The sequence below is a fragment of the Lonchura striata genome, chromosome 4 (assembly GCF_046129695.1).
Source record: "Lonchura striata isolate bLonStr1 chromosome 4, bLonStr1.mat, whole genome shotgun sequence".
In the NCBI taxonomy this organism is placed as follows: Eukaryota; Metazoa; Chordata; class Aves; order Passeriformes; family Estrildidae; genus Lonchura; species Lonchura striata.
Window position 1 is genome coordinate 27,697,828 of NC_134606.1, and position 22,639 is coordinate 27,720,466.

The following is a 22,639-nucleotide window of genomic DNA, read 5'->3' on the forward strand; positions in this document are numbered from 1 at the left end:
TGCTTCCTGAGGGAAGGAGAGGGAGCAAGGAGCAGCGAGTGCGCCAGAGCCTTCCCCGCTGTCCCCTGCAGACATGGGAAACGGGCTAAAAGCAAATGCAGATGGCTCGGGGGAAGGGCAGGGTTCCCCCTCACGCTCAACGCTCACTCGTCTCCGTCCCCGTATGTCCGTCCCCCCCCGGCCCAGGTGGTGCCGCCGTGGGCGGGCGGGTACGTCACGTCCGGGTGCGGCGGGAGCGCCGCCCTGCCCTGGGCTGGCCCGGGAGCGGGCCCTGCGGCTGTCCCGGGACCGGCCTCCGGAGCGGGCCCTGCGGCTGTCCCGGGACCGGCCTCCGGAGCGGGCCCTGCGGCAGTCCGGGGACCGGCCTCCGGAGCGGCCCCTGCGGCTGTCCCGGGACCGGCCTCCGGAGCGGGCCCTGCGGCTGTCCCGGGACCGGCCTCCGGAGCGGGCCCTGCGGCAGTCCCGGGACCGGCCTCCGGAGCGGCCCCGGCAGCCAGCCCGTACCCGGCGAACGGCGGCACCGGGGCTGGGCTTCCCTCGGGATGGGATTTAGGGCCGCCAGGGGGAAGTGAGGGTGAGGGTAGCGGGAGCTGTGCAGGGGGAAGGGGGGCACCGGTGCTGCTCTGGGGGCCACGTGCGTGATTTAATGACACAAAGTCATAGAACTGTGGAATGGTAAGGATTGGAAGGGACCTTAAAAATCCTCTAGTTCCAATATCTGAGCAGGGACACCTTTCACTAGACCAGGTTGCTCAATGGCCCATCCAGCCTGACTGAGCACTTCCCAGGATCGGGGCATCCACACCTCTGGGCAAGCTGTGCCGGTACCTCACCATGCTCACAGTAAATGGTTTGCTTTGGCTCCGAGGCGCATTCAAGGTGTCCTTATTAAATAAATAAGCCTCTGCGTGATGCTGGCGATGCCTCAGAGGGAGAGAACGAGAAGACCAGTTCACAGCCGTTTTTAATGTTTGCATGTGAGAAGTTAGACATCAGCTTTCTACTCTGTCGCATTCTCAGCACAGTTGCACATTGGTAATGGAGCGGAAACGGTTTCACAGTGAAATGCAAATAGCGACACCTAAAGCCAGAATTTTCTTCAGCACACTGGTGTGTGTGTTGACTGTGTTTCATAGTGTATCGAAACCTGAAGCATAAATCCATCTGCCAGAATAGAATGACACTTGAAAAGTATCTTTAACTTAAGATTTTGAGAAATACATAATAAAGATTCAGTATTGCAGTGCATCCAAAAATTACAGTGCTCAGAGTTGCAGATGGAATTTCATTTGCATAATGTGGAGGGGGGGAAAGGCAATGAGACTATTTTTTTTTTAAATTAGAATTATGCAACCCAATGCTCAAATATTAATTAGTGATAAAGCAATTATTAGGAGATTTCAAAAATAGTACTTTGTTGAAAGCACATTAAAAGAGAATTTGCATAAGTTTCATTTCCAGTCCTGTGGATAATTTCAGACAGATATACTTCTAACACAGTGAATCTAAATGTTTATTTCACATATAAAGGGCTCCTTTTTTTGTATTTGTATTTTATATATTTGTAATCTAAGAGCTCAACGTAGCCCTTCTAAAAATTATTTTGAGGGTGGGAAATAAGAACAGTGAAAAATGTTCACAACACTTTTTCTGTTTTTTTCATACTCCTTCCTGGTTAACCTGGAAGAGGGGGTGGTCAGTGTCCACCCAGTTCTGGTTTTGTTCAATTTACTGTCCAGATGAACTGTTACGGTTCTTTTAACAAACCAAACCTGCTAATTAGAAGAGATCCACATACATCCCCCAGTATGCAGATCTGGGTGCTGATGAAGCCTCGGGCTCATCACACCTAGGTTCTCCCTCAGGTTTGGCTGCAAGTAGGTTCTGATTCCACTGCACAAGTCACAGTCCTGACTTCATTAGAGCATGTGTATTTACATGCTTTTTCAAACTAGGACTTTAGTGTGATTGTCAGTGAGGCATAATTGCTACAAATCCCACATAAAACTTCCTTTTGAATTTAATCAGCAATCCTGTAATTCTCAACTATATGGAAGATGATGGGGAAGGAAGAAGCTCTTAAACTTTTCTATTTATTTTTTTAAACAGTGTCACAAACAATTATAAGGCCAAAATACACAATATTAAATAGAAAATCTACAATTAAGTTGCTGGTATTCAGTGAGAAAGACTGAGGTATACAAACTATACTTAAAATTGTGCGGAAATTTGCAATAGTTATGAAAAGGTGCTTTTCCATTTTCAGCTTGTGGTTCATTGTCCAAGTTTGCATGTGTATACTTCCTGTAGACCAGTAACTGTGACCAACTGAACACTGCATTTAACAGCTAATGGTTCTTCAGAACAGTTGAATTTGTTTAAACATTACATTTCTTCTAACAGCTTCTAACAGCAATAATGTAGTAAAATAAGACTATGCCCGAAACAACTCATGATCTTCATTTGATATATCATTTTTACTCTTAAGTATGGAAAGTTGGGGGCTTTTTTTTGTTTACTTAGGATGTTGACAAATGAGATGTACACTTCAGAAATTGTCAGACTTATCCCAGAGAAAACAAGGCATAAAACAGAAAAAAGAATGGCAGTGCCGATTATTTTTTTCTTCCACACTGTACTGGCAATTGATAGAAGCACACAAAGATAATGTAATTACATGACTTTAAAACAATTTTTAAGTTACAAAACTAGAGAGCTTTTGGCTGAGCATTTCCCTGAGTCTTCATTCTTAACAATCATGTTAGACATCATATGCATAGGATCTGTTACAAAGGCCTCAATTAAAAAAGGATGTATGCAGAAGTTTGATACTTCTATTCTTAAAAAGCCTAAGTAACAACTGTTGAGGAAGCAATTTCAGTCTTCAGAATCTGGTATTTTTCCTAAGGAGAAAAGCAAACTTCAGATACTTTTGCACTAAGACTTTGATAATTTGAAGTTACATCATCACACAATTTGTGCTTTGTGAGCAAGTCTAATGGGGGAGCTTTTAAGGCAAGACCAAAACAACAAACTTTGGGACTTCTACATAATTAAAAAAACTTTGGTTTTTATAGCATTTTGTGAGAAAGCAGAAGGCACAACTGTGCATTGAAACAATAGGATTTTGTATTTTAATCTACTTACATTGTTTTTATCAGCACATCAGACTTTTTGTAAGTCTTTGCTTAAAGATGTGTTTTAGTAACAGTAATTAGTTAGCTGTCATAGGCTTCTGTTTGACCTAAATGCAAGAAGGCTATTTAGCAATAAGGCCATCACTGGAAAAAGTACATTCAACAACAAACGAACTGATGTCCATCCACTAAAAGTTCACCATTCTAGCTCAACGGGATAGTCTCCAGTAAGACACGCTGTGCAATGACCAAGCTTTCCAATAAATGCCTTCTGGTTTTTGGGGTTGTTTTCTTGTCTTGCTTTGATGCTTTCTTGCACAGATGACACCAACCCTTCCACAGAAAGATAGACAACACTGTCTGCTCCTAGAGGGAATAAAGGATCACCAGTTAAAGCTGCAATATTGCAACGAATGCAATGCTCTTTGGAAATGCAGTCACATTATCATACAGTTTATGAAAGAGAATGACTGAAAAATTTTAAGATTGTGGTATGTCTTGCCCTTCTCAAATGCTCTGTGCAGGGAGCAGACTCACTGAAATCTAGACAGAAGGTTCTGTTGGGATCAAATATGGGATACATAAGTGCAAACACAGAAGCAAAGTCCAGAGTGTGTACTAAGACTCCCTGAACTCCCTGTAGTCTCCCAGAGTTAACCTTAATTGAGGTCTGGAAGTAGATGTGTATTTGGCTAGTGCTTCCCAAATGTGAGCACCAAGGACTACCAAGCCTCTCTGTGACCTGGAGGAAGGGAAGACCATCATGTTAAAAAGAATCATTACGCACTTCATGCAAATTTTCTAGAAGTAGGAATGTTTGATAGCCTTTTCATATCATTAGTTTTCTATCCTTTGCACTCATGTAGTGAATAATACTTAAAAATGAGATCCTAGAAAATATTGAAATATTTGCATACACTTTCACAACAATTTGGGGAAAAAGATTCCATCGCAGTAGACAATGAAAGTAAGTATTTAACACAGGAAATCAGTATTTTCATGGAACATAAACTGTCAATCTTTCTTTTGTTCTGCAGCAAACATGACTCAAAATTTCAGAAGGTTTTTAACATTCTTTGGTTTCAAATGTAATTTCTTTTGAAGTGAAATATGTGATGCAGTTAAAATTATTTATATAAATGTAAATTTGTAGAAAATTCAGTGGGTGTTTACAAATTCCGAATATATTTTTATGACTATCTCATGCAAATGAGATATTTTCACTACTTATTTTCCTCCTGGTGTTTTGATTGCAGTAGCTTCTTTTTGTCAAGTTTCTCTGAAGGAGCTTTAAGCATTGGAAAGCTTTGTTGTCATACTTTATTTGAAACTTATGAAATTATTCTAATACTTTCTATTGTTTTGACAAATACAGCTCCCTAACTATGCTAAAAAAACCAATATGTAGCTGAATTAGTTTCATCCATAGAATATTCACAATGCAGAAACCTAGCTTACCAACCTTACAGTTCTTTAGTCAGTTTTGCCTGGTGCCTTGATATGTTCTGCTTTATTCTGAAATAGATTATAAAATACAGTTGACAACTCTTACAAGAGGGAAAAAAACAAGCAAGTAGCATTTACCTATATAGTTTGCAAGATCATGAAATTCAGGTCTGTTGGCAATGAGTTCTTCTTTAGTTGGAATGTTTATTCCCATGTAACAAGGAAATCTTATAGGAGGTGAAGCTACACGAATGTGCACCTGAATAAAAATAGTTTCAAAACAGGGTGATATAAGTTGATAGTCAGCAGATGATAAGAGCAAAGTCTCAATTCTACACAGTGATAATGAACAGAACACAGCACTGCACAGAAATTATTGAAGGGTTAAAAGTAAGATAAAGTTTTTATCAAATACCAACAGAGCAGGAGAAGGTAAGACAGTTTTAGAACTTTATTTTTACAGTATTTCCTAATGTTCTTAAGAAGGTTCCATCCTGATTTTACTTCTATTCCGTGGTGTTCAGTCCTTGATAAACAAGTTTCAGCTCACAAAATCAAACATTATACAGGACATTTTTGCTCCAGTGACTGACTTGCACACTGTTTTGCTTAAAAAAATCTTTATCAATTAAAAAAATGGTGCTCCAGTGACTTAAGATATGTGATATTTACAGCAGTATATGGTTGTACTCTGCACGTTTACAAGTCACACATAAGGAATACTTGGTTTTCTGATCTTAACTGATTTGTATTGCATTCTTTTATTTGCCAGGCAGTGCTTTGTAAGCAGAGACCTGTTCCTGTCACCTCAAGCACTCAAAAGTCACACTCGTACAAAAGAACCTTAACCAATTTTACAATAAACACACACTAGGCATTGTTTTTTTCCACATTTGCCCTTTTAAATAAGGCAGCAATGTACAGTAAAATGAAGACAAGTCCCTCTGCTTTAACAGCCCATCAACTTCTATTTACATCTGTATTGTACTGACTTAAAATTGACTTACCTCTTTGGCTCCTGATTCTCTCAGTAGTTTTATTATGGGTGAAATGGTATTGCCTCTCACAATTGAATCATCAATGATAACAACTCGTTTGCCTTTAAAATTATCAGACAGAACACCAAACTTCTTTGCAACACCAAGTTGCCGTAACCTCATATTTGGCTGGATAAATGTTCTCCCTACATATCGATTTTTACAGAGTACTTCAACATATGGTAATCCACACTGCAAACAGGAGACAGTTAAACAGAATTAATATAGAAGGACTTGTCAGTCTCAGTTATTGTTTTTTAAAGTGACCTTAGGACTTAGTATGACTTCACAGTAACCAAAAAATGTTTAAATACCTTAATGTAGAGGAATAATGAGAGAAAAAACAAGGCAGGGGACTTAACAGGAGTAGTCTACATACTGAAGATATAGAGCTTTATCAATATGCAAATCTAACAGCCCACATGATTATAGTCCATTACAAAAAGAGATATGTATAAATATGCTTAGGGGGAAAAAAACAGCAAGGTAACATATACCTTTTGAGCATAACCAAGAGCTGCTGGGGTTGCAGACTCTGGAACAGTGCTGACCAGGTCTGCTTCCACAGGTGCTTCAATAGCAAGCTGCTGCCCACATCTTTTGCGGACTGAATATACCATCTGACCTATGAACAGAAATAAGTGGTTTTCTTGGTATGCATGATTCACACTTCTTCTCAGTTTTCTGTGTTTGTATGAATTTTTGTGTCAAGTTGTAGGCATATTATGTCAGTCAGAAAAGTTTCAGAACTAATAAGAAATTACTTGCGTGAGGTCATTTTTTATTTCCTTCCATAATGTCACATTCTAGCATTCACATCTGTATCACTTCCTGGATAACTAAAATCCAGTTTGCCCTAATTGAGTAACTAACTAAAGGTCCTTTGGATGTTACAAAATCTATTTGCAGGAGGAAAGAAATAGAAATTATGCCTGCCTGTTCAAAACATGCACATTCTATTTTTAGACTGCTTTTTCCAATAGACAAAATTTATGCAATCTGTCTCCTTCTGTCCACTTACTGGCTTTGAATCTGTTGGCAAAATTCACCCTGAATTTAGTAAAGGGATAAGGGGACTCAGACAATCTTGTAAGGTCCTAAAAAACTTGCAACATGGGAGAGAACTGAAAGTATTGTGATGAGATGAGGCATAGCAAAAGCTACAGCAGCAGTACCAAGGAATGTGAGAGGTAAGGATATTGAAGGGTAAGGCGACTGTGAAAGAAAAGCAATTTGGGGTGAAACTGGCTTTATAAGGGTGGGGAATTGTACTGGATCAATAGATAGCATGTCCCTAAAAAAGCAATTAAGAGTTAATTGCCAGGTATGAGAATCCTGGCTAGTATTTTGAGGGCTTCTATTGAAATAATAATAAAAGCATTACACTGACAATGCCAAGTACTTAGATAATGCATAGATTTACAAGTTAAATTACAAGCATCTTCCCGAAATGACCCTTATTGCAAAGAAAAATATCAAAGTTATTTTCTAAATTCTGTTTCACCCATCTAATTTTTAAAATGTTTCCAAAAAACCAATAAAGTTCCTTTCTTCACTCTCTCGCTTTTAAAAGTTATCTCATATACCTTAATCATGTTTGGCCCTTTTCATCCCTCCCATAGGAGTATGCAGGCAGCCTATCTGAGCCTGTATCCACATCCAGAAACAGGAAGGTGATGCTACACACTCTTCTTGATGAGCTCTGCCAGCCCATTCTGTCCCAGCTGTGCTCTGTAAGCTTATATCCAGTGGTACTCTGCTATGATCCCAGAGTCACTGTGCTCCAGGAAAACATCTTGCACATTTTAGGTAAGAGCTCTGTATGCAACATTATTGTACCTTCAAAAATACTGTCTGGTCTTGCAAAATAAACATATTCAAAGATGCAGAATGCTGATGGATCTCCTTCAGATCTTTGTACAACATCCAGTGTCTGGACATCATGTCTGGATATTTTCACAATCTCTCCAGGAAGGACCTCCCGATAGTACCTTGAAAAAGAAATACAGAGAGGTTAGAAATGTCCTGAAGCTGGGTGATAATTCTGAAGTACAAACAAGAGACAACTGACAGATAAAAATATTTTAGAACATCCTAACATGACAACTTGTTTCTATCTTAGCATTTGACCTAGAGCATTTTAAGACCAACATGCTAAGACAACTGACCCTTCCTAAAACAGTCTGAATTAATATGCAAAAGCTATAAACTAAATAAAAATACTAAACTTGGTACCAGAGAATTATGGTACTTGTCCTATGTGTCAGACATACTGTCTTGAGATTGAATATGTTTTCATAATATAGTCCTGTATCAATACTAGAGAACTTTCCTATGAAAGCTAATAAACCTTACGGTGCAATATAAGAAATATAATTACCCAAAATAATCCTGGCTCACAAGCCAAATCTACTGAAATATCTGTCTAGAGATAACAGATAGCTACCCCCAAATGATATAAAGCTGACTAGAAATGTACCTTCTATTTCTCAAATCTGCAGAAGTATGTTAGTGGTTAATAGTTAGGGTTAAGTATGGAATAGTTTAGGTATATTATGTTAAAGTGTTTAACCTTATTAAATATTTTTCTAGATTCTTTAGTGAGTCCTCCGGTGGCTATTCTAACATCTAAATTTATCCCAAAATATTGAAGTATTCTGGAGATACAAATCAGAGGTGAGCAAATCTGTTTATTCACTGGTCAGATACTAGCAGTAGCAGGCAACACTAGCTACAGAAGTAGCATACACAAAATTGCGTATTGAAAGCACACAGGATTCAGCTGATTGTCCTACATAGTGAGCTTGTCTAAACAGAAATTTCAAGGAAGTTTCAGAAAATAGTTATTTTTTTCTAACAAGGAGGGCAGCTTACCAGACAGCATACTACAACTCAGGTTATTTCAGCCTGTGAACTACCAGTGTATCTTTTCTGTAGGTAAAGAATTACTTTGTATTGCAACTATGCTGCTGAAAATGAGGATTAAATGAATAAGTTATATGAGCAACCAGGTATAATGCAACAAGTAAGAGGCATTTACTATGTGATAGTAGTTGTCTTTACTGTTACTTTCTGCACACATAAGTCTTTTTTCACAATCATCTGTTGGCAAAAACCAGGACTAGCAAAAACATCCTCCACAGCAAACTAAACCTTGGTGTCTTTCATATTCTTATTATTATGGTATTTGGTAACTTGGGATTTAATGTTTAATCACTGCCTAAGGAAGAGTTTTCAGACAAAGTAAGAATCAGGCCACTTACTCTGCACCAATAGACAAAAAGCTGCAGGACTCAGAAGAGACAACCCATCCTTCTGTTTCACTGTTATCTTTTCCTGAAGTAAAAGATTTCAGTTAAAGTCCCCAGTTTTTGCTACCATGACCCCCCACTATCACATTTTTGCTGCAGTATCTGGCTTGCTATGGTTTCCAAGTGTGTAATTAAAGGCTATTGTAATTTCTAACTAAAATGTATAGCATTCCACTATTTTCACCTTTCTATTATTTAAAAAGTCCCAAACAAATCCACAAAATAAACATTATAAACCTGTTCTAGGCATAAGTGGAAGTAATAGCATTGTAGTCACAGCTCATTAAGAGAAATAGTTCAGGTAACTACCTTTGTTATCCCTGCATTATTTCAAACTTCTCAAATTCTAGTTTAGTGACTTGATAGACATAATTACTTTTGTTCACACAAGAAACTCCTTACTTTTCCTACACTAAATAGGTTGATAGAGAGATGCTTTTGATTACAATGGATGCTGGATTGAGTTCTAATGAGCATTTTGAGAGTCAAAACCATAGGAAAGATGTATATAGGATAGGAATGTCTGTATGCTTTAAAAAATCTTGGTAATTTTTCTTGTTGTTTAGAATTACTCAATTTACTGAAGATATGGAAACATTTACTACTTTGCCTTTGAATTATTTTAGTTTTAAACAAGTGAAGATATTTCAATCTCACTTGATGGAAACTTGTTGATTTGCAGGCTGAATAGGAACACAAGGAATTTTTCCCATAAACTGTTGTGTAATGGTCCAGTCACCCATGTGACTGGGTTACTTGGAATTCAGAGATACATTGCAAGTAATCCAGCACCTTACTATAGGTAAGTGAAAAAAGGAAGAAACCAGACTTGTTTCTAGACATTTTCCTGAGCAACTGGTTTTAAGTGGCCTGGCTTGAGCAAGAGATTTGGACCGATTGACCTTCAGAGGTCCCTTCCAAGCTCAACACCTCTGTGATTCTGTTAATCCCTGTTTTCCTGTTAAAGCAATGAGAATTATTTGAATTGTATTACAGTTGGGATGCCTAATTGTGGCTATCATTAGGTCACTATGATTCCCTGTATCTAAAAATGGAATTTTGCACACCACCTATATATGATTTTTTCTTTACCAACTTTTTTTGTTTTAATTTTTCAAACTTATTTTTGCATCACATATTCCTACTTACACCTCAGTAAGTGTAGCTTTACTTACTTGTATCAGTGATTTCAAGCACACACTATGCATATGGAGATTCATTCATACATACAGACATACATACACATATATATATATAGTTTACCTTTTCCATTCATGTCCCCTACTGGAATAAGGCGACCAATGCAGAGCGGGCGATTCCCATAAGGATCACGTACTGCATAGATTATGTCTTTATGCATAATTAGCAATGAATATGAAGTTGGAGTTTCCCTCATTAAGTTTTTTATTCTGGAATGAGACATAAGTGAACATAACTGTGTGCCACACTGTAGGAATAAAAAGGTAAAAGACTCTAGAAAGTGCAAAAAGGCCTTAGAAAGTAGACATAAAGCTGAGAAAGGCTGGGAAATTTCAAAGCCTTCTAATGGGAAGCTATGAAGTTAAGAACCAAGTGAATACACTTATATTTATCATAAGGAACAAGAAAGAACAAGAACTTATTAATAGTTTGGGATGTGAAAAGTCCTAGATATATGCTTTGCAAAGACAGAGAAAGTTTCAATCTTAAATAATGAATTGTTATGTATTGCTTGTGGTTCATAGAAGTCCTTTAGTCCTTTTGTTAATGTTAAACCCACGTGGGTTTCTTATTGGTGAAAGTATAATGACTTTACACCTTTTCTTTTATGCTGTTGGTTCAAAGAATAGGTAGAAAAAGGCTTTGCATAAGCTGCTATCCTGTCTTTGATCTGGATTTGCATGGATGTTGTTTCTCCGTGTCTCTTGCTTTTTGCTTGTATGATACGGACAGATAATAAATCCTAAGTTTGCAACCAGTCAGGGTTCCATCCCGTTTGTGAGACACAGACCGATCTGGCAGACCACAGGAACAGCTGTGTACATTCACAGCTGCACATCATGCCGAGGTGCAATGGCTGGTGCTGATTATGAAGCCCATGCTCCTCACCTGGCCACCCAGTCGGCAGTATCGTCGTTTTCCAGCGGAGGTGTGAAAGCCAGCAGCTGGGTGATCAGTTCGCTGTCAGAACTGGTTGACAGGCCCACACCATGCTTCATAACCTTTTAAGACACAAGCCAAAAGTGTTACCAGCATTAAAAAAACAACCTCGTATCATACCACTCAGATTTGAACCTAACAACACCTTGGTGCAATGAACAAACATTTCAGTGCTTCAGGTGATCACAGCATAATAATGCAAAATTTCTTCTAGCAAACCAATATTTTTCCTTTTTCCTCTCATTCCTTTGCTCCACATGCAACCAAAAGTAATGCCACCAATGTTCAGGGCATAAATTCATGTTTGGGTGATTTAATTAGCTTTGTGCATGCTCTGGGAAGAGAGTTAAAATATAGAGGAGAAAATATGAATATGAATAGATCCATAAAGAGATATCATGGCAGAATCCCCTTCACAGGGTATTTTCCCCCCAAAATGATTTATTTTGTTTAGGGAGCTCTTTCATAAGCCAAAGCAGTTTGGTATAAAGGAAAAGTCACAGCAGCCATATTGCTCATTTCTGCCTCACACTCAGAAAGAAACAATGCCAGAGCTCCCAGAGGAGGTACTAACCTTCTTTCTGAGACGTGAAGCATTTGTTAGCTCCCCATTGTGTGCCACAGCAATCTTCCCATGAAGAGTCTCTACAACAAAAGGCTGGCAGTTCTGAAGCTCAGAAATTCCTGAGGTGGAGTACCTCGTGTGCCCAATACCAAGGTTTGAAGGGTACAGCTTCTTCAGGCTGTCTGCACCAAAGACGTGATTTATAAGACCCATTCCCTTTGGAAGAAAAAAAAAATGGTTGGTTTTATTTTCCTGGTGACTTTCTGAGTTCTTCTGTGCCTGCTTAATGCTGATATAGTATTAATGGAACTTTAAGAAAAAGGAAAATAACCTGAAAGATATGGGAAAGAAAGAAGCTGAGTAGGTCACAGTGCTATATCACATCCCTTTAGTCCCGTTTTTAAATAAAGCAATATACATTTTTGTGCCGAGGTTTTTCATGGAACAATCTATTCCCTGGCTAAAAATAGATATTTTTAAGGCTGTGGTCATTATGCATCTTGTAACATCCCCCGTGATTCTCTCAGCTTGAGAAAGTCTGTGTGACCTTCTCAGGCCTCTATTCTGTCTTAGATTCTGTTTATTGTAACCAATGGGTAAAGTAGGTGCCACTTCCTTGAGTCTCACTAGTGTAAGATTTAGTCATCCATCTTCTTGTGCAAAGTCTGTAATAGTGTATTTTTTATTTTTGAGATCAAGAAGAGCATCAGTCCTCTTCCAAATCTGCAGAGTTAACACCTGAGGTGCAGGGTGACTTTGGTAAAAAGTTTTTGCGACATCACTGGCATGCTCTGGTAACTTCTCTGTGTCTGCCACTGTATGCACAGAAACACCTATCAGGACAATGTTGGCAGGTTTGTTTTAAACATACGCTCAAGACAGGTTACAAAATGAGATACTCTGACAAAATCAAAATAGCCTATCAAGCATGTTACTTTAACTACACTGTTTCTTAGCAGAAACTAACTTACATGCATCTCACCTAAGAATACAAAATGCATTTATTTGCATTTTACCTTGTGCACTTTGAATGCCTGGGATGACTCGCCATCACTTGTCACAATTCCAGCACTCTCCTGGCCCCTATGGACAAAATAAAATTAAAATAAAGCACTGACATACACTTTAACATGCAATGGATAGATTTTTTTTAAATGGCATTTTAATGTAGGCTTATTTGTTGTTTTATTTTACACACTTATAATCGCTGTGTTAATTGCAGGTTTCCTGCCTGTGTTATGCTTTATTTCAAGACAGTCACATAAGGTTTGTGCCTAAGCCCACTAAATTCAGTGGGAATCTTTCCACCCATAAGTACTGGCTCAGGCTCTTAATGGACTTCAATTTCAATACAGGCATAATGTAAAAACAGATGCTTAATCAGAAAAGCCATTTTTAGAGGCATAATGGTCTACATGATAGTACTAGGTTCTGTAGTGCTATTCTATTTCTGCTTTGGGCTGTGAGATATTATTAAAAACTGATGGTGTTGCTTAGGGGAATGGATTGTCTTTTCTAGTGGTCACCTATGCAGAAGTTTTTGCATTTTTGCGCTTAGCACAAGCTAGTATTTACACCTCTAAAATCTACACAGACCCTCTGATGAGAGCATCTGAGTACATAAACCGTTGGGCATCTCGGATTCTGAACTCAGGCAAAGCAACTCTGATGTCCAAGTGTCACTGCAAATGGAAATACTTCTCTTAAGTACATCAGCCTTGGGCTGGCAGTTGTGCTTTGTTGAGCAGAAGAGCTGATTCAGCTGAAATATGTGTGTTTTTCCTGTCCTGCTGCCTGTCTTCCCAGCCCTTCCCCCTGCTGGGTCCCCTGGGTGTACCCCCGATCCCCTGATGCTGCCCTGCCCAAGGCAGGCAGAACACTGTGTACCTGCCCACGGTTTGTAATCCAGTCCTTATCCATTGAAAAGGTGGGTAGACTTCGCAGACTGGATTTTTTTTTTTCTGGTGGGTAACAGTGCAGGCTACTCCATCTCCCTTTAAAAGATTTCCTGAATTAAGGCAGTGTTGCCTTATTTCAACAAAACTGCTGCTATATGCCTGCCTCTGCCTGTAATACTCATCAAGACTTTGGTGGACAGGTGAGCTCCTGCCCACTCTCATATATAATAATGACTGAATAAGAAAGATGCTTTTCTTAAAAAGTGAAAGACAATTAATGTCCTATTTGTACATTGGACAGGTTTAACTCAGTTGAAGTCACTGGAATTATTTATTACAAGCAGAATCGGGCACAAAAAATAGCATCAATAGAATGGATGCTAATCTACAACTGACTCATTGCCAATTTTCTCCAATTCATAAAATTCCTTTATTTGTAATTAGTCCCAGATGGATGTAAAGCAAACAATTTGAAGAATGCTTACTTACAAAAAGCAAAACAAACCAAACTTTCCACATATCTGAACAAATTTACCCTGTTAGTGACACAGTTCTTCAAAGAAAATAATCAGAGATGAGAACATTCTTTAAGCCATTTACCTTAACTCAAGAAGATGTTCTATCTATAAACACTACGATGGGCAATAAGACTTAGGGGTTGATGCACCGCATTCAGCAACTTGTAATTGCAATGTTAATATTACAGGAAATTTCCATTTTAATACTGTCATGGTCTCTTTAAATAGTAACTAAATCACCAGGGAGAGGGAAGCAGACACCGCAAGGCAGGCCCTGGTCAAGGCGTAGGATTACATCTTTCACATGGCGCTGACAAAAGGACGGGATCTCAGTGTCATTACCACCATGCTTGCACCGCTTCACCGCCTGAGCCAGACTTGAAGTATGCCAGCTTTCATTAAAACATCACCAATATATGAAACGCGTCTCTAGGGCCCGCAGTTCAGAGCAAACAGCGCAGAGAGATGTGAAGATGCCGGGCAGGACGGTTCTAAACGCGATCCCCGAGGGGAAGGCTCGGTCCGTGCCCCCGGAGCAGCGGCTGCCCGCGGCCTCCCGGCAGAGGCCCGGCCACAGGGGCCGTGTGTCTGACGTTGCTTTGGTGGTTTTTGGGGTTTTTTTTGTGTTTTTTGTTTGTTTGTTTGTTTTTTGTTTTTAAGGGACGAAACAGGCTCTTTTTGCCTCTCTTCTCCCACCCTGGTGCCCCACTGACTCCTGAAGAAGAGTCACAGCAGTCAGCCCCGGCCCAGGTCTCCCCGGCGGAGCCGCTTCCCTCGCCCGGCTCCAGCGCCGAGCCCGCTTATTTGGCAGTGACTCAAGTTACTCCCCTCAGGCAGCTTGAGCCAGTAAAACTAGATCCTTTCATCTCAGCGGAGCTTACTGACAACCAGCCGTCTGGTTTCCTAGGAAACAAAATCTCGGCTAGAAATAGTGAATCATTTCCAGGTCACTTTCAACATGGAGAGTGGAGCAGGGAAGCACTGGACTGAGGAGGAGGTTAAAGCCTTGTTAAGCGTCTGGTCAGAAAAAAATATCAGAAAGCAACTGCACGGCACCCTGAGGAATAAAGGAATATTTATCTACATTGCTAAAAGGTTGCAGGAGTTGGGAGTGTGCAGGGACTGGAAACAGTGCCGTGCAAAGTACAAAAACCTGAAGTACGAATACAGAACGGTTAAATATGCCCACAACTCTGGGGATGTCACTAAAACCATGAAGTTTTTCCATGATCTGGATGCCATATTGCGATATGAGCCTGTCACACAATTAGCAGCAGAAGAAAACGGCAGGTGTTCTGCGACTGAGATGCAGCTGAACACAAGCCCCACAACAGACAGCACGCAAGGTAAAAAAAAAAATATTTTTGCTTCTATTTTTCTGTCTTTGCTTAAAACCCAAAGGGAACAAAACCGAAGCCCGACTTGGCTGGCGCTGGAGCAGAGGCTGCTCAGCGCCGGCAGCGCTGTTAGAAGTGACTGGATGCACGCCTCGCGCAGGGGAATAAAATGTTAGCACCCACCAGTGTCGAAGTCTGTAAATACAGCGTAATTCCAGCAAAATTATGCTAACTGCCTGTATTGCAGCCGCGGTGAGTACTTGCTAGTGTCCAGGCTCCTGCACGGGGTGGAAATGATAAATTAAAATAAGCTGCTTTCTTTCCCTTTGCCTTTCATTTGCAGTACTTTGGAAGCAGATTTTGTAGAGGTGCAATTCAGATGTAAACGTAAAGAAAAAGAAAAGGTTGAAACTGTCAGGGTGTTGTAAAAATTGTTATTTGTTGTGACACAAATTTATGATTTTTATTTCTCACATATATATCAGCTTGATATTTGAATGTGATGACAAGGTAAATTATTTTATAAGCAGTTTTACTTATGATATTCAAGAAACACATGCATAATAATCTCTCATTAAAAACTCTAGTTTAGCAGTCAAAGTAAAAATTATATTTATCAGACTGTTTTGCGGCAGACCAAGTTAATGCAGCTGCCTTTATTCTGAAGTGGGTTTTACTAAATTATTTGCATCTCTTGTTTTATTCAACCTTCTCTACATATGCATTTAAGATCTGCTTAATGTTTCATTAGGGTCAATCTGCTGTTTGACATCAATCAAATCTCCTTGTCACATTCTAAATGTCACTGAAGCATCAGTCAATGATAGTTATAAGTACCAAAATAAGATGACTAAAAAGAGAAGTTAAAAGATTAATTTGTTCACACAGTATGTAGCAATTTACATTAGTTTTGTCAATATTTTTTAAGAAAACAAGAAACTCAACATTATTGCCAGGGGATATTGTCAAAGGCATAGAAAAGAGCTGGACATTGAGCTTGTCCTTGTACTATTCCACACCTCCCTCTACAAAGCTGTTTTAAAGATTTGAGGAAAAGAAATTGCCATTTTTCATTGTAATTGTTTACCTTAACAAAAAGCTTGACCTTAATTTGTCATCACTATCAGAAATCTATCTAATCTGTCAAAGTAACTTCAAATTAAAATGGCTATTTTATAATATTGTAATGTGCTCTCTGCACTGTGAATTGCAATCCATTTTTAAATTTAATCTTGCAGAACTGAGGCTAATATAAGCTGATACACTTTGAGGACTATCTGAAATCAGGATAGTGTCCTATGTCTGAGAATCTGCCATTAGATTATCCTCTGTGTTTTGATGTAGTTTGCATCTGGTAATCCTAATTCTCATCTGCTTTATACCTCTAGCAAATTTAAATCAGCAAAAGTTAATTTCAACTCTGAATCCCAAACTGTAGTATCTGTATTTATAAAATAGTAAAGTATCTATATCTATAAAAGTAGTTACCTCTAGGTGAGACATGCCTTGTTTTGCAGCACTAGGACAGTTTGGTTTTAAAGGTGGTATAATTACATATATCTCCTGATTGTACAAGCACTTCTGTTACTTGTTCCAGAAAAATAAAAGCAAGCAAGTTTTATGGATAAATAAAAATTAAATGCAGGTAACTGTAATAATGCAACACTAATGCAAAAATTGAAATGTGAAGATTTTCGCAATAACCACAATTGAGCTGCAACGAAAGCAAACTAAGATAGAAATGTGTCCTGCAGCTATGCAGAATGCATACACACATACACCACAAGGGGCTGAGGGAACAGCTGTGAGGTCATCAACTTTCTTATTAAAGAATGCAAGTCAAGCAACTAACACTGTACTAGAGGCCCAGTCCTGTTCCACCCGCAGTCAGTCCTATGCCTGCCCAGCCCAGTACTTTGAAGAGCACTTGTAAGGCAAACCTGGCATCAGTGGCTCTGCAGCTGATGCTCTCAAGTCCTTCTGCAGGGACGGAGCTGATGGTGTCGCTCCCACAGAGGGAAAGGCAATTCCTGGCACAGGCAAAGGCAGCCCCCTACTCCTGCCCCAGCAGCGACTGCAGGGCCCTCCTGGGCTTTTCCCTTTCAACCACAGCATGTTACAGGAGAGGAGAGAAAAATGGTCCCTCGCTTATTTTAAAAGAGGCAAAAAGAGATCTCATTTTGAGGGGGCTGGAGGAATCAAGGATGTCTAGGCTTATGGCTTGGGTAGCAAGAACAAAATGTTATCAGCAAACTAAAACCTGTGACTAGTGATACATGTCCACCATGAACATCTTATTTTATTTTAGGAAACTAATAGCTATTCTGACTTGTCTTTTTAAAACACATGACATGGGACAGGGCATGTTCCCAAATAATTCACCATATATTTACCATTCTGCTTAGCCTCAGTCTCAATATTCCTATGCATGCTTAATGTAAAGATGCAAAGCATGTCTTTACATTATCTCAGCTACTGGGAGATTGCTGGGGAGGGGGAAAAACAGGAATGGAGGAAAAGAGACTACTTTTTTAATAGGACTGAATGGTATTTCAGTAGTGTTTCCTCGAGGATTTTTCATATGTGGTAGAATCAATTTTCTTTTGAAAGTGTATTTGAAGAAATTATTACTGAAAATCTTAATCAAATCTGAGAGGGGTGTCTCAGGACAAACCTAGTATCAACACATACCAGTTCCCAGCTTGTTCATGAAAAGATAACACTTTATGCATAAGCACATGCAGAAATGTAAGCAGAGATGTTCATTGCTGCCCTCCCAAACCACATTTCAGAAGCAGAGCTGTACCTTAAATAATCATTAAGATACAAGTCAACACATTCACTTCTCTTCAAGTATAGTATGTGCATTACTACCCTAATCAACAACCATGAAAAAGTAGTGGTGCACTATGAAAAATTATATCTTTCATTAGAATTCAAATGAATGACCTTCACATTTTTTTAATCAAGTTAAATCAAGTATAAATAAACTAAATACATTATTTTAAAAAAATACTTGCCTAGTAGTTTAAGTTGTTTACACTTTTTATATTTATTTCTTTATATTTAAATATTAAGGCACTGGTCACCTTGCTTGACCTTCACTTTACCTCAGCAAATGCAGAAGGATTATCACTGAGCAGAAATGCATCAGCAATGACTGGCAGAAAACTCAGCTACTAAAATTCAGGAAGATCTTTCAGAAATGCTGACATAAAAGTGCCAATTACACATGGTTTTCCATGTGTGCACTTTTTAACGTGTCATTGACAGTATTTTATATAGCTTTTTTTAAACAAGTGTGCAATACTTTTATTGCACACTTGCTTTTCTGGTATAGTAATATCTTTTTGTGATAACTGTTCTTACTTACTAAAAAGAAGTTTCTCTTTTAATATAAAAATGCAATTAACCTTGCTCATGCTAGTACCTATGGCACACTCAGAAGCCTTCCAGCAGAGAATTTATTCTCCTCTCCCTGGTTTGCTCTGCTGCTCCTAAGCAGCTGAAATGCCAGTCCTGTCGCTGGAGGTGGAAGCATGAGCAGCATCTCCTGCCAAGGAAGCCAGTCAGGCAGCTGGGAGCAGCCAGAGATCAGGCCACTGCATCTATGAGTCATAGTGAGCCTTGCTGAAAAGTCAGGAGGATTTAGGATAATGGTTTCAAACGCAGTTTTCCGACGTCAGGGGTAGGAGATTGCATCCTACCTGCACCTCATTACTGCTCCTGTGACGCAGAGCTGTGAGCTTTGATCTGGGTGCCCTGCCTGGCTGGAGCTCACAGAAGCTCAGCTCCCGTAAAAGGAAGCAACATTTCAAACCTCCTGTCAACATGGTATGTAGAAAACAGCACACTACCACAGGACAACTTACAAGTCTGTACTCTGTGAAAATCTGGCTGGTTCTGAACCTCACGTACATATGCTGCTTTTTATACTTACATAGCAATTGTTGTAATGCTGCCTTTTAAACAAATGTAGAAAAGCTATGCTGGAAAAAGCTAGACTTAATCCTGTCAGCTACAAATACACCTGTTGTCAAATCACAATGAATATGGATTCCCTCCCCATACTATTAATGAATTACATTGTTTCCAGAGCTTTTTGCAGGAAATCCTTGTTTTCTTCATACTCTTCTATGAATTTATTTTTTGTTACATAAATGGATTTGTGATTTTACGAATGTGTGTGCAAAGTCTGCCTTTATTTGTATGTCCCTTACTTTACATTATTATTTACCCTGAATACTGAATCAGAAGAGCATACAAGTCACTAGAATCAATCAGTTTCAACCAGAATTTTTAAAAGCATTCAGGCTTCATATACAAGACATAAAATGATTTGCCTCCTATAACACATGTACCCCTTATGGGGACAGCTAAATTAATTTAAAATTTAATTTAACTACAAATTAACTATCGAGATTTCCAAGTTAAAGATATTTTCATAGTGTATGCGACTTTTAAATTTAAACTGCTAATTCAGACCATACCTATTTTTCATCTAAAAACTCTTTCCTTCCCAGGTGATGTACCAGTTTCTTTAGAAGATGATGAGGATGTTCCAGGAGATCCACTACTTTTTATATCTCATGCCAGACCAGTTCAACTAGGTACAGTATGATGGTACAGAGAGATCAAAAACTAAAAAGCAACATGGGTGTCAGAGTACTTCCCCATAACTTGAAAACACTGTCATCCTGTTTCTGACCAGTATAGTTTTATTTCAGCCACACTCTGGCACCATCTCCTCACCACAGCTAGCACTCAGCCGTGTCGTGCATCAGTAGACACTGACCACTGTATATGATGTAACACCTGCATGACCTCTATTTGCATGGAAAACACATCCCATGCTATAGCTTAGTCATGATAAACTGCATTAACCGCAGTAATTTTCTTAAATGCCAATGGAAAGTATGCCAAATGCTACAGAGGATACCCATGTCAGCTTGCAGCTTTTCCCTAGCTCATTTTCTTAAATCATGGATGCTTAAAGCAGCATGAGTGAGTGGCCTGGGTGAGGAGAGAGATGCAGAGTAATCCAGACTTGCAGTGGTCTCCAGCATAACTTCAAAATCACCTGCCCAGGCAAGGAGTGGTCAGCAATGCTTTAGTCCAACCAACCACAGAACTAATTTGGAAAACATCCTATTCTAGTAGTTTTGCTCAGCAAAGTTACAAAGCAAAGGCATAAATTGGGCAAGACAGAAAAAGGAAGAGCATCCTCGGTGTGAGCCCCTTCAAGGGGAAGTTACAGGAAATGGAGAAACAAACACATTTTAGGCAGATTTAAGCAACTGATGTCCTGATTTGTTGCCTGGATGCATACCAGCTGTCCTGAATTTCCTACATGCTCTTTCTATTTTTTATATACCCTCTATGGCTTAGTAAACATTCCAGTCCAGTTACAACAACTTCGATTACAAAATCTGCAAGGTGCCATATTTAGGAAGAAAACAAGGCACAGGCTAAGCCTATGGCTATTATGTTACACATTGCACCCCTCTTGCCTGGCATAGAAAGAAATTAAGTAAGAGACCGGAATGTTACATGGAATTTATGCATATATAATATACAAAACATGCAGAAAGTGTCTGAATCAAGTTTTACAGGAACATATTTTTATTTCTCAGTGCTCAACACACTGCCAAGCAGAAAAGTCTTCAATTCTGAGGAAGCTGCTTTCTACAAAGTCAGGACTTCAATTGCATGGGCTCTCAAGTACATACTAATACTAAAATGCTCTCTCCTAGTACTTCTTCTAGTCTGTAAGTTTCAGGCAGTATCTTGGAAATGACTGAAAGAAAAAGTTCACCCCTTTGTATCTATAATACCTAATATTTTGGTTTTATTTCAGCAGATTTCTCAGGTTTGGGAAAGTTTAGAAAAATCTTAACTACAGCATAGTGCATCTTTCAGATAAAAAAAATTATGTATGTCCTGCTTAAACATTTTTTAAAACAAATTAGGTCTAAAATGCTTTTAAGATATTAGGAAAATTTTTGCACTGACCATAACGACTTTGTTTCAAAGCAGTGTTTGTAGGTAGGATATTTTGAATCAGCATGTTTTTTAAATGGAATGCAAAACAAACAAACCCACCATTTTCCACTCTGCACACAAAGCTGAACTAATATTCACAACCAAAAGTGAGTTCAGTTGGAAATCAACTGACTAGTGAAAAATACTGGTCTATACAAAGATTAAAGAAACTTTATTCCTCCCAGATGCCCCTGTGCTCTATAGCTTTGACTGGGAAGTGTAGAGAGCACCTCCTTGCACTCTTCATCCTCTCTTCTGTCATCTTCCCTAGGCTGTTCCTCAGTGGCCTATCTGATGTTGGCAGTTATCATCTGTGGCAGTTCCACTGATTTCATTCACCAGTAAATTCACCAGCATTTTCTTTCAGTCCCTCAGGAAGAAATGGAAAAAGCATAATTGATGTGCCACATGAAAATTACCCTTCTCAACTACACTGCCTATGATCTGGCTGCTGCAAAGTCCTGATTAACCCAGGACTATAAGGAAAAAAATATGGTATCTGTTAGAACAACTTACTGACAACTAGAATGAATTATGGAGACTAGCAAAGAATGGCTTTATCTAGGACAAATTTGTCCTCAGACAGGTTATGATAAATATGCTCCACCGAAGCTCTGTGCACAATCCAGGGTCGGATGCTATTGCCATCACACACATCTCAGTGGCTATAAAGTATCAAACCCCCATAATCTGGTTTGCTCTTCCAGAAAAAAACACTGACAAAGGCATTTATCACTGCGGTATGACTGTAAAAACCTGACAGTTACTGTGCATTTTTATGCTGCTTCATTTGATCATGCCCTGGAACTGTTTTTGGGTTGGTTTATTTGGGTTTTTTTAGTTATTTTTGCAAAGCTTCAGGAAATGCATGAGAAATCCTCTTCCAAACTAATCTTATAACCAAAACAAAGTCTTAAACCAGTTCATAAATAGAAAAAATGAAACATTAAGAAACTAAAATATATATTTCAGTGTTATTGCATGGGTGGCAACCTTTACCTCATAACATTAAAAAATAAAGTTATAGACTGGAGAAAATGGAAAATACCTAAAATACCTTAGTTTTCCAGAGTAAGGCAACTCACACTCATTTTCACTAAAAATCCCCAACTATTTTTGATTGATTTGCCCTGAGAAAGGTGCAGGTCCTGTGCTATGAGAACTGGGTTCTAGCACACAAATGTTCTACTTAAGCAAGTCTCCACTCCT

The 22,639-nt window shown here is 39.0% G+C and overlaps 2 protein-coding genes across 2 annotated transcripts in view; one reads left to right on the forward strand and one right to left on the reverse strand.

Annotated features, from left to right (window-relative positions):
• Positions 1-2,077: 2,077 nt before the first annotated feature.
• Positions 2,078-22,639, reverse strand: part of PPAT (phosphoribosyl pyrophosphate amidotransferase) — a 41,774-nt gene continuing 21,212 nt past the window's right edge. The window contains exons 2-11 of the mRNA XM_021532992.2: positions 12,652-12,718; positions 11,645-11,851; positions 11,020-11,132; positions 10,195-10,340; positions 8,884-8,956; positions 7,460-7,611; positions 6,118-6,245; positions 5,591-5,812; positions 4,722-4,842; positions 2,078-3,503 (exon numbers count right to left, since the gene is read on the reverse strand). Coding sequence (XP_021388667.1) covers positions 3,334-3,503; positions 4,722-4,842; positions 5,591-5,812; positions 6,118-6,245; positions 7,460-7,611; positions 8,884-8,956; positions 10,195-10,340; positions 11,020-11,132; positions 11,645-11,851; positions 12,652-12,718 — 1,399 coding nt within the window. The 3' untranslated portion in view covers positions 2,078-3,333. The remainder of the gene's footprint in view (positions 3,504-4,721; positions 4,843-5,590; positions 5,813-6,117; positions 6,246-7,459; positions 7,612-8,883; positions 8,957-10,194; positions 10,341-11,019; positions 11,133-11,644; positions 11,852-12,651; positions 12,719-22,639) is intronic.
• Positions 14,908-22,639, forward strand: part of PAICS (phosphoribosylaminoimidazole carboxylase and phosphoribosylaminoimidazolesuccinocarboxamide synthase) — a 39,534-nt gene continuing 31,802 nt past the window's right edge. Inside the window, exons 1-2 of the mRNA XM_021532806.3 lie at positions 14,908-15,397; positions 19,912-19,998. Of these exons, the coding sequence (XP_021388481.2) occupies positions 15,010-15,397; positions 19,912-19,998 (475 nt within the window). The 5' untranslated portion in view covers positions 14,908-15,009. The remainder of the gene's footprint in view (positions 15,398-19,911; positions 19,999-22,639) is intronic.